General features: G+C 41.6%; 1 protein-coding gene across 50 annotated transcripts in view; it reads right to left on the bottom strand.

Annotated features, from left to right (window-relative positions):
- The window catches only part of Ank2 (ankyrin 2), a 559,246-nt gene that overhangs the window by 87,578 nt on the left and 459,029 nt on the right, over positions 1-12,639 (bottom strand). For 48 of the 50 annotated variants that reach the window (XM_060392739.1, XM_060392726.1, XM_060392734.1 and 45 more), the window contains 4 exons: positions 11,821-11,919; positions 4,869-5,066; positions 1,342-1,440; positions 802-900 (listed from right to left, as the gene is read on the bottom strand). In XM_060392739.1, the coding sequence (XP_060248722.1) occupies positions 802-900; positions 1,342-1,440; positions 4,869-5,066; positions 11,821-11,919 (495 nt within the window). The remainder of the gene's footprint in view (positions 1-801; positions 901-1,341; positions 1,441-4,868; positions 5,067-11,820; positions 11,920-12,639) is intronic. The other 2 variants (XM_060392729.1, XM_060392746.1) reach the window with 1 other exon arrangement.

The raw sequence follows: 12,639 nt of genomic DNA, 5'->3' as shown, positions 1-12,639 counted from the left end.
TTATTTTGACCACGCAGAATCAGATGAAGTAACGTCTTTTATGATGGCGTTATAATACTTGTCCTCAAATGGTTCTAACTGGAGTGTTCTTTCTACTCCACGAGCAAAGGAAGCCCTAAAATAAACCAGGCTCTGTGGTGGCTGAAGGAACCCATTGGTGGGCAAGACTTGTGCTGTTAGGAATTGAATGTAATAATGACCATTTTCCAGTCCTGGTAAACATTTTAAAATATGATCTTTCTTATATTTATAAAAGACTGAACCATGTGGCATTCGTATATATTTTCAACATAAAAAACATATATGCAAACAGCATAAACTGAGATGATGGGAGATAACCTGTCCGTAGGTAACAGGGCTTTGTAGGAGCTGTTTGGATGATGTACATTTAAAAGGCAGAGGAACAAGAGAGTCCTGATAGGAGTGGAGTGAAAGGCTTGATGTTAGAGGAATGAGCGTATGAAAGGTTATGTTTTATAGGCAAGAAGAAAAAAAAAACTATCATGTCTCTGTCGGGTTACATTTCTCAGTATCTAAAACACTGTCTGCTAGTAATAAGATTAATCTCCACAAGCTGATACACACTTCCCATCAATACCTGCTCTAAGAATTACAAAAAAAAAAGTTTTAGACAAAGCAACTGGTAGAGACAGTTTTTTAGTTGTTGTTGTTTTTTTTTTTAAAGTTACCAATACCAGAAGTTATTACTACTATTTCACGGCAGTTACTTAAAAAGCAAGGCCCGTGTATCCTCGGATTAAAGCTGCATGGCACCTGGGAATCCGAGGCTGCGCTCCTCACCTTGGCAGTGGCGTGAGGGGAAGCACCCTTCTCCAGCAGCAGCAGCGCCACCTTCTGGTTGTCATAATGAGCAGCAACATGGAGCGGGGTAAGGCCATTCTGTAAACGTGGTGTTTGAATTAATGCGTTAGTGTCAGCTACTCTGAAGCTAACAGGATAGACACATGGATGGTGCTACCAATTAATCACATGTTAATTAATTAATATTGTCAATGGAAAGATAATATTCGTAGTAGAAACACAGCTAAAACTGAAAAATAGCAAAGGGCAGCTTTCTGGTGACAACGGATGAAAGTCTTAATTTCTGTGTACGTTACAAGGATTCCTAACACAGAGAAGCTGTAGGCCCTTAAGGATGAGAAAACATATTTGAGGCACACACACACACACAAAATTATTCTAAATCGCACTATACAACAAAGATCAGGGGCATATACTTCCAACGTGTGTATTTGGTACGCTTTTACCTGGTACGTTAACCTTTATTTCTTATGAGTTATAAGAACGAGCCAACAGAGGCGGACTGTGAAAACTACTTACCTTCCCCGCTGAGTCTGCAGCTGCGCGGCGTTGCAGGAGAAGTTTTGCCACGTCCAGGCTTCCATACTTGGCTGCCACGTGGAGGGGAGTGAAACCTTTCTAAGGTGCAACAAAAATATGTGAAAATTAGGTTTTGTTTTTGTTTTTTTTTCCTTCTCAGTTATTTAAAACCTTCTTGTTCATACATTGGGCAAACACTGTTGCTTTCTCGTTTGTGAAAAATGTCGGCGTGAAATATGCCAGTCACGGACCAGTAAAGCGTTAGGAAGAAAGTTTAACTGGACGCAGTACGAGCTTTGTTTGGCTTGACAGAGTGAGAACAACAAAAATAACAACAATAAAATGTATCTGAAGTCTTGGAGACTGAAACTTGTCATTAAAAGATTTAAGAGTCGTAACATCTGCTGGTGTCTGTAAACTGTTCTTATTTGTGAATGAAAAAAAAAATTTAAAAAGCACCAAAAAAAGCGTGTCTTTCGCCTTGCCTCTGCGGTGAGTACAACCAAGTGCACAGCCACTGCCTTCGCTTTCTACAGTCCTCTTAAAATACTCCTCATCCCAAATCTGTTTATTTAAATTTTAGAATATTTAGGAAGCCCAGGTTAAAAAGAAAACAGTTACCAGTTATTTGATTCAGCTGACATACTATCTCCAAAACTGGCCAGATAGATGATGTACAGAATTACAAAAAAATCTATTTAAAAACATTTTTTTTCCACACTAACATTTGTCCTTCTTTTCCCAGAAGACCTTGTTGTCCAAAGACCAATTCCTCTAACCACGCCATTGTCCCGGCGTGCCGCTGGCTGACTAAGGCTAAATAGTTAACCGCACTGAAGCTTCAACGGTGTGCTTTTGAAAGATGCTTGTCCTGCATGTTTTGTGAGCACACACTCAGCGCCCCACGAGCCTAGCCAACAGCAGCGCCTCGGTGAGCAGAACGCTATGAATGATGGGAGTCCCAGTCCTGAAACGTCCAGGTGGCACAGCTCCTGAACTCTGACATCAACCCGCCCTCCTGGCGATGCTTCAGCCGCGTGCTTTTCGGGAACAATAGTGGGAGTCGGAGCATGCTAACACTAACCGGGGCCCAGAAAACAGACCCAGCAATTACTTCTGCACCGGGTTCTATCTAAGCCCCCAATCAAAAGCACTGAATATCTCCCAAGACCCAGTATTGCCCTTTCATAGTGTCGCCAAATGAATTATTTTTAATTAAAATGACATTTTAATTTCTATTTTTTTATTAAAAAAAAGAAATAAACATTTGGTCTTAATAAGTTCTTGGAAGAGAGTGAACCTTCTGGCTTTTTCCCCGTGGGACAAATGCAGGAATGATTCCTTCCCCCAGCATTCATCCACAGAGGTTCACCAGCTCTTGAGGATCTGGCCCCTTTGCTCCATGCACACAAGGGTTAGATGGTGCTAGCTTGGGATAAAGGAGATTTCTCTAACACGACCTCAGATGGAGAAAGAAAACCCCCTTATGGTCCAGCTGAAGCTGGGCCCAGCACCTTAGTGCGTTTGGAAATCCTTATTAAAGAAAACTGCATAGAGCTGTCACTGCAGAATGCAGAATGCCAGGGGCTAGAAGGCATCTCTTGAGTCGCAGGGCCACTTTGAATCTCATCAGGGCTTCATCTCCTTCTGGTATTTATAAACACTGAAGCGGCTTTAATGATAGTGAGTCACACAGCACTCAGCCCATCTCGGAAGCTAAACTGTTCTGTTTAACAATCGCTTCTATTTTATCATCCTGCTTTTCTGTGGAATTGGTTTTTTGTTTTTTTTTTTCAATACTAAAAATCCATGAAAGAGAAGAGACTGTTTTCTACTTTTTTTTTTCTTTTTTTTTACTTTTTGGTGCATTAATTCTACTTCTTTGGATCCTCATCAATTGAGATGGCTGCCAAGTTCTCTTGGGGTACCATCATCATTGTATGTTCGTTGCTCTGTGTCTAAGTTCTGAGTTTTCTTTTCATGGAATTTTTAAAATGCATTCACCTTTTCAGGTGTAATAATTTGAAAATTCATCAATTTCTTATGTTAGGACATGTTAAAAGACATATTTATTTTTATCTTCTGTATAAAAACCTGTGCGTGAATGTATGACCGTGTACCACCTGGTGCTTTGGGGGCCAGCAGAGGGCATCGGATTCCCTGGAAATGGAGTTGCAGATGGCTGTAAATTGCTCTGTGTGCGCCGGGTCCTGTGCAAGAGCATCAAGCACGCTTTCACATGCTGAGCTATCTCTCCAGCTCCACGTCCGAGCATTTTTGACACAATTAGCTGGTGACATTAACTAGTGGCCTGCTCTCACTTCCGAAGGCTCAGAGACCACACCGTTCCTGCAGTCCACACTTGATAACTTCCTTTCCCCCACGGCAAACTATTTACTCCCATTTATTGAAAGCCAGAAACAACAACAACAAAATAGCATTTTAATTCATCTGAACTGCTGTTGTGTCTGTGGAAAGCACTCTGTCCTGTGGCAAACTCATGTATTCGAGGAGTCTATTTGCCTTGACTTTCTTCTGCACTAGCTCAGTCTGATCTGCTCCAGCCCTTTGGGCATGTTCACGCTTTATGGTAACTCACCTCCATGTAGTGAATTTCTAGTGGAATATATCCAAGAGAAAGGAAAAGCTGTCTTGTACCACCATGGAACCTTGAACACAAGCTTGGGATAGTACAGTCTTTATCTGCAAACCTGCTGTTTAGACACTGTACATAACTGCAGGGAAAGTGAACCTGGTAAAGGTTGGTGAAGTGGTCAGAATACGCATCCCCCATTTACTCAGGTACCCGAACACTTGAACCCCAGTTGGTGGTACTCTTTGGGGAGTTTTGGAACCTTTAGTAGGTACAGCCTGGCCTTACTCCCCACCCTTTCTCTGCTTTCTGGTGAACTGATAAAACATGAGCACCCAGGTTCTTTCTCTGGCTACCTTCTGCCACGCCATCTCTGACATTCATTATGAGTATTATGAGCATCTACTTTCTGGACTCATAAGCCACAGTAACACATCTCTTTTATAAAAAGCTGCCTTTGGTCATGACATTGTATCGTAGCAACAGAAAGTAACGGATGCAGTCGGACACTGTGATGGAAGTGAGATGCCAAGCGAGAGGTGATGTGGTTAGCACTGGGAAGGCAGGATGGAGCCCAGGGAGCTGTTGCCAGCCTATAGCACTCCCGCTCTAATGCAGTATTTTCTACCTCATTAGTGATGGCAGTTCACCATATTTGGAAATGCCCTCTCCTTTTTTTTTTCTCTAGAGAATATATTTTATAGTAAAAAGAAAAGAATAAGTAGACTTTGCTTTATGGTAATGAAATCATGCGGATTACATTTCTGGATACCTATGCAGGACCCCTCCTCGAAGATGCTATCTAAAAGTCTGCAGTCCCCTCTCGTCGTTTAGATCATAGTCTAAAATACTCAGACACAGAAACAAGCAACTCTTCCGCCATTGGGCAAAGCCCTGGCTCGACACTGGCCTTCTCTTGGTCACCTCCCCTTACCTTGGTGGCTAAGGAGTGTGCTGCTCCAGCTTCCAGGAGGACAGAGGCCACGTCTACCTGTCCTTCCCGAGCGGAGATGTGTAGTGGTGTGTACCCGTTGGTCGTAGCTGCATCGGGGTGAGCCATGTGTTGGAGAAGCAGCTGGACAATTTCTGTCTTACCCAGTCGAGAGGCGATATGTAAAGGCGTCTGTTCCTCCTACAACTCAAGGCAAGCGATCAGTTAGGTGGCGGCCAGCCCAGCCTTACTAGTAATGCGCGTGCTTCTCGAACACTTTGTGATACCTTCCTTGAGTCCCTAGGAACCTTCACTCAAAAACAAACGGTTACACACCCCTCCATGTCTTTTAGGAAAGTGATCTATTTGATCACAAGAATCTCTCTTAAATTTTTAAAAAGATTTTATTTGTTTGTTTCTGGGTATGAGTGTCTGCACCTATGGGAGTGCACCATGCGTCTATAGCTCCCGTGGAAGTCGGAAGAGGCATCAGATCCCCTGGGACTGGAGTTATAGACAGTTCTGAGCCGTTATGTGAATGTAGGACCCAAACCCCAGTCTTCTGCAAGGGCAACAGGTACTCTAAACCACTAAGCTCTTCCCTTAGACTTTTGAGAAGTACATGCACATCTATAAACTTGGTTGTCGTTTGATGAACACCCAAGAGCCATCACTTAACTCCTTAAGTCTTCAGTCCTCTCTTAGGCTTACTTTCAGATGAACTTGTGGTTTTGAAAGAGAAAGAAATTGAATCCAGAAATCCTAAGACCTAGATTCTCCTCCAAGAGCTTTCACCAAGAGGCGAGATTTATTCCGGGAAGTGAATCAAGAGAAAAGACCCAAGGAAGCTGGAAAATGCTATTCCTCCTTCACTTCTGAGCCAAGGACACAAACGCTGGCCATTTTGTTCTAGGAGAACTGTGGATAAAGACTACATTGTCATATGATTTAAAGAGATGCTGTTCCAGGAAGCCTTGCAGATTGGCCTGCAACGCACATCTAGGACTTCAAAGATGAAATAGAACACTGGTAAAAAGAAAGTGGAGTGAACTCTCTGCCAAGTTTTTTTCCTCTAAAAACAGAGAGGATGGAGCTGAGGAGAAGGGAAGCAAGGACATATTCTTTAGGGCTTATGAGACCACCAGACTCTAACACGTAGACTCTAACACTGAATAATGTCCACAGCATTAAAAGAAAAGAACTGAGGGGAAAAAACCCATGGGCTTTTATAAAAATAAAATTGAGTGTACCCCTAAGAATGCAAAGGGGTGTGTCTTTATAGTCTTCCCCAGGGTAAGTCACCCTAAAAGTGGGGAAGAAAAAGCTGGGCAAGTAGCCATGGAGAAGGGTCAATAAAGAAAAAAATATAATAGATCTGTCCAAATAAATATAATAGTTTAACATTATTTTTTTAAAAAAATTCTAAAGGAAGAGATGAAATAGCATCATATGAATTTCAAAGTGGGAGAAATTCATAATAACAGCATGATCATTTTACCAATAGAATTTGAGTTTTATAAAAAAATCTACAACTTACAAACTTTCTTTCATGAAAGTTGCATATATGACTTGTTCTATAATAGACACGAAAAGAAAGCATAAGATGCATTACTGAACATCTTTTTCCAGATGAAGCAAACAAGGATGCAATGAGGTCTGAAAGACTGCCCAAGGTCATCAAGCTATTAAAACAGACACTAAAGATAGATACAGTAAGATGGCCATGAAGTAAATGATCAGGAAAAGATGGTTTTTGACAGGGATGAGCAGAAGAAGAGTGAAGAGGTGGGCAAAGCAATCAGCGCAGCCCAGGACCCCAAGAGGAGCTTTGCTGGCTGAGGCTGGGTTCTCCTCTTAGACCTCTGCCAGCAGAGACCAATGGGGCGGGCACAGAAACCAATACACCCAAAGGCAGATTTAAAACTCTTAGATTATTAATTTAATTTTCTGCGTATTGGGTCAATTGTGGATTTTAGAGAATAGGGGAAGATTGGATCTGCAGGCAAATAACAAAATGTAACTGGTTACTGGGGACTGGTTAAATGATTAACTATAGTTCCCTGAGGAGTAAGGGAACTATACTTTTGTTTGTTTCTTTGAAAAAGTTAATAAATGTTTTGACTACTTTTAAAATATTTCTTTGTTGAACTGCAAAACGTGTGTCTGTTGCCCCCAGCTAAAGTTAACTGAAACCAAAGCAAACAAAACAAAACAAAAAAGTGCAGAAGACTCATGAGAATGGGCAAAGTCATCAAGGAGTCATGGTCCTAGACCCTTTCCTGTACAAGGCTTTCTCACAGAGCACAAGCGACTGGGCCACAGCCTAGACAGGAAGCAGGTGGTCTTTTGCTCCACTACAGAAACCTACTGTTTATTTTGCTCCTAGGCAACCAAAACTAGGAAGACTTGCTGAGTCCAAATTTTTTCCAAGGTTTAAAAATCTCATGTGATTCCTGCTGCTGATGTTTCCAAAAACCATGTCTGTTGGCAGCTGAGCAAGACTTTAGCAGTTAAGTTTCAAGTCAGCTTAAGCCTAGCGATCCTGCCATTGGTCTCACCTAAAAGCAAAGGCCAGGCCCACAGCTGTGCCAATGGAACAAGTCTCTAGACAAAATGGATCCCACAGGGCAGACCTTGGTGGGCTTCCGACTTAAATCCACTGAGGACAATGGACAAATGGGGACTTCCTGAGAGGAAGGTCCAAGGCCAACACATTGGTTCACTAAGGGATGAATGTAGGGATACTCGATTGCCCTGACTGCCAATCTGTCTGGAAAAATGTGCCTCATGTTCTGGGCTGACAAGAGAGTGTTCTTGTGGGGTGGAGGTCTGGGCACTAACTTGCTAGTCTGCATGGGTGCTCTAGCAATGAGCTCCAACCTCAGTCCTTGCTTCCACTTTTAAAATTAAAAATATTGTTGTGATTACATGCATTTTGTTTTTGTTATATATCGGAAACAGGGAAAACATGACTAAGCCCCTGGTTAAATGACAATGACACATTACTTCAGAAAGCGCTGAGGTAAACTACAGACTGCTAAGCATGCTTGGGCATGAGCCCAATATAATAAATGAGCAGAATTTTAAGGTATTTCCTCTTCGGGAAGTGATGATTACCAGAATAGCAGCACTAGATTAAGAAAGGAAATTTTCATAAATGTGTATGTGTCTAGGCGTTAGAACTGGCTTATTTTCCTGCCAGTGCTTGCTACTTCTCTTCCAAGAGTTGTTCTTCCTCCTTTGGAGGAAGTAGACATCTCATAGTCCTCATCTCTCTCTACAGAATGTTATTCTGTGCATTCCAATCACTAAATGGGGTGCGCCATGAGCAGGAACTCGGGATGCTCCCAGGCTCTGGAGGAGAATATGACTAGAAATGCTTAGGGTAGGGGACAGAAGGAGAGCTAGAAAACAGGGATAACTTTACACTTAAAAATGGGAGCCTAAGATAATGACAGTTTCCTGACTTCCTCCTGCAAGCCGCATCCCAGTCAGTGGGACTTTATCGGGGGAGGATTTATTGTCTCCTTGCAGAGCCAAGTAGGAGAAAATTCTCAGGGTTATGGGAGAAATTCTTTTCACTCTAACTTTGTGACCATCGTCCATCAGTGAAATCCTGAATTTTTGGACCCTAAAACACCATTCCACACAAGCTGCACTGCACATAAATTGACTTGTGTGAATATGTTTTGTGAGTTATGTAGCATCAAACAAATGTTAACAAAATCACAAAGTTCTAGGAAAACATTCAGGGATTAGATTAAGGAAAAGCCAAAACCTCATGGCTGGAATGCACCTGAAAACAAGGCATAAAAGGGAAATTGTAGTTCCAATTTGCTATAAATATTACAGGAGTATAAATATTAAAGGACCTGATGGGGTCACTGGCATGGTCTGAGCACTTGTTAGAAATGTAGACAAGTGTCCCAGCCTGCAATGAAGAAGGTACCCAGGTGGCTGTTACACAAAGTAGCATTTGGAGGGCACTGCTCTTCAAAGCAGGAACCTTGTTCATAATAGTCATGTTATGCTAAGGGATTTCAAGTGCCTCTGGGAATAGAAATGGTAATTCTGAAAAGAAAACGAAACAACAGCATGTGGAGCTTAAGATGAAAACTAGAAAGAAGTAGATGTTTCTTTATGAAAAAGAGTTAGTGTGATTGCAAAGCAGAGAAAAAAGATGGAGCCTTCATGCCAAACACATAAAACAATGAATGGACACCACGATATTACACAGGAAAGAGGCTCCGACTCGTTGTGTAAGTAAAGAGCTCCAGACAGCACCCAAAGATGTTCATCTCTTAGCTAATGAGCTTCAGCTATCAACTTGACCCAGCCCAGAGTTGTCTAGGGAGCTTCAGCTGGAGAACTTTCTGATCAGACTGACCTATGGGCATGTCTGTGGGATGTTTTCTTGATTGTTGATTGATGTGGGAACGCTCGGACTACTGTGGGTGACGCTATCCTTGGGTGGTCCTGGGTGGTCTAAGAGAGCAGGTGAGCACAAATCATAGGGAGTGTGCCAGTAAGGTTTTCTCCATGGTCTGTATCAATTCCTGCCACTAGGTTCCTGCATTGAGTTTCTGCCCTGGCTCCTTCCCTCAATGATTGCAACCTGAAAGGATAAGATGAAAGAAAACCTTTTCTCCCCAAGTTTTTAGTCATGGTGCTTATCACAGCTATAGACAACAAACTAGAGCAGTGTGACTGTAATAACAAATCAAATCAAAATACAAAAGTTGCCTTAGATATATATAAATGAGTAAATAGCTTTTCAAAAATTAAATAAATTTTAACTTGATAAAAATTTAATTAAGAATATAACAGGATTTATTTTAAAATAAATAAATGGAAAATATCTTATTATTAAATGTGCATTACAAAATGTTTACCAGGAACATTACCACAATTTCCAGAATAATTAGAGACGTTTGTGACACTTAATATGAATTGGTTGACCCTGGAGCTTTTCTTTCAGTGCTGGAGTTTGAACCCAGGGCTTTGGGCATGCTGGGATAAAAACATTACCACTTAGCTGTCCACTCCCTGTCCTCAACTCAGCTTTTTCTTAAACAGCGAAATCTAGGCAAACTTAAATGGAAACAAGAAAAAGGCCACATGATAGAAAGCATACAGTCAAATAACAAAATCTCAAGCCAAATAAAAATGTAACACATCTAGGATTCTATTTTTAAAAACTTGTTTATTTTACATGCTTTGTGTACATGCTTTATTGGCATGTATGCATGCATAGTGTGTATGTGTATCACATGCCCATGGAAGTCGGAAAGAGAAATGGAGTTACAAGTGGTTGTGAGTCAGCATGTGGTTCTGTGTACTGAAATCAGGGCCACTAAGCCATCTCCCCAGCCCCAGTGCTGAGTTTTTAAGCTATAAACTGCTCTACTTGTGTGAAGGATAAAAAAGCAGATGAGATCTAAAGCCAAAGTCATATCAGAACTGTCTGTACTGCTGATTCCCCCATGATGACAGAAACCATCATTAAAAAGTGCCTGGTAACTCTGAAGGATCAAAGAATGCTACGAAAGCCTGCAGAAGACTTCCAGAGTTTCTGAATCCAAATCTCATACTTCAGGCATAAAGATGCAGAGGTGGAGCGACCTGCATTTACAATCTTAACCCTCATTACAAGCTGAACCTGTATTTACAATCTTAACAATTCAGGTGTTTTCACTCCAAAAGAGCCGTTTTGTTCATGATGTCATAATGGGATGGCATATGATGAAGTGAGCTGTAATAACTTTATCAAAAATGGAGGAAGAGAGATCATATCTAAGAGTTCATGAGGACTCCAATGATGTGAACAGAACAACATGGAAAAGGAAATAGAAGATACAGCAGAAGCAAGGCTGCATTTAGGAAAGAAGAATGCAACACAAATGGAACGGGATTAATTTTTTTTAAAAAGAAGAAGGAAAAATCAACCTGTTAGGGAGTTAGAACTGACTGGGAACAGACGAGCGCAGTCAGGTGTCCTCCAGAGCCTACTATCCTGGAATAATAAATATACAGAATATTCAAATATGCAAACACCAGAGTAGAGAGAAGAGGAGACATCATAACAAAAAAAAATAAAAATAAAAAAAAAATAAAATAAAAGGGAAAAGCATCAGAACTTTGAAGACTTTTTTTTTTGGTAACTTGGCAAGAATCAGAATGCCTATCTGATGGGTTCTGATGGTAAGGAATGAGGTTTAGTATGAATAGTGCCACAAAGCACAGGCAAGACTTAGATTTACAGAATAGATAAAGGTGAAAGTGCTTTCCAAGAATAAAGACTGATAGAGTTGAAGTCAATGCTTTGTTTCTTGTATGTCAAATTTCTTAACTCTAACTACACTCTATTCAAATGTTCCTACAACTTGAATCTATTTCCATTGCATGCGCTTACGTAACCTTTCTTTTTCTGACATGTCATTGATCTGCTGCTATCACTTTGATACCCTATGGTAACTCCTACTGACCGTCAACTTGACTAGATTGAGAAACGCCTAGGAGACTGGGTAGGCAGATCACACTTCTGAGCGTGTTTGTGATGGCATTTCCTGCCATCACAAGGGGTGGGGGACTAAATCTTCCCTAATTGTGAAAATCACCGTCCAAGAGACTGGAGTCCCTGGATGAACTACACGAGCAAAGGCACGCACCCTCTTTGCTTCCCAGGAACTGTGAAGTGTGCAGCTTTGCTCTGCTGTGCCTCGTACCAAGCCCTGAAATACAGTGCCTTCTGATCACAGTGTGAAACCCTTGGACCAGTGAGCCCCAGTGGTTCTTTCCTCCCTTTAAATTATTTTCTCAGGTATTTGTCGCAGTAAAGAAAAGATGACTGATATGTAAAGCTGTGGAATTTCAAAATCGAGGAACTACAGAAGACACCCCGCCTTAGAGAGGGGGTGGTCATGCAGTAGAAGGACACTGGTGAGGCAGCACCTACCCTCGCTCTGGCATCCACAAGAGCACCATTCCTCAGGAGACATCGGACCACTTCTACCTGCCCGGCCCGGGCGGCCATGTGAAGTGCTGTCTCCCCACGCTGCAGGAAAACAAAAATTGTCCAATCATAAATAAAACCCACTGCTCTAGACGGCAAAGAATAAAGATGTCCCTTGTGGTGAAATTCAGCAAGCTCTCCAAGGGTATAAGTGATGGATGAGAAGGCGCAATGGCCCAGTTTAGAAACACGGAGTTTTGAAATTTCTTTATCTTTAGAGGGACAAATGTTTGTAAATGTTTTCCATCAGTGACAAACTGGCGAACTTACCCAACCACCCACGATACCCTGTGGCTTAGCTTCGCAATCAGTCTTGGGTACCTTATGTGGGGCTGGGTGAAGATGGGATCTTTCATCGTATAAACCTAAAATCTGTTATCCAGCTCATTCAATGAGAACCTCTACATGTCAAAGGTCTACACATTTCAAAAAATGTACATCACTACATCACTTATACCTAAATAATTTCTTTTCAAATCTCAAACCTTACTTCTGCAAAAAATCTTTTGTCTGATTTGTCTTTTTGTTGTGAAATTATACTAAGACTACTCATATGCGAAATCTATTTTTTTTTTCCGGGAGGTGCCCTGCTTATTTTAATGATTGTATTTGATTATAGATGTTGACGCAGAAGGCTCCTGAGAGGTGAGTGAAATAGCCGTTAACAGTTTCCTTTGCTCCATGGGCTTCATATCAGTCCTCGGGTATCTATGCCATAGCCAGGTCTGAGATACTCCTCAGGGGACGATGAAGAAGGGGGTT

Source organism: Meriones unguiculatus, chromosome 10 (assembly GCF_030254825.1).
Source record: "Meriones unguiculatus strain TT.TT164.6M chromosome 10, Bangor_MerUng_6.1, whole genome shotgun sequence".
In the NCBI taxonomy this organism is placed as follows: domain Eukaryota; kingdom Metazoa; phylum Chordata; class Mammalia; order Rodentia; family Muridae; genus Meriones; species Meriones unguiculatus.
The sequence above is the reverse complement of the archived record's forward strand: the minus strand, read 5'-3'. Positions and strand labels throughout refer to the sequence as shown.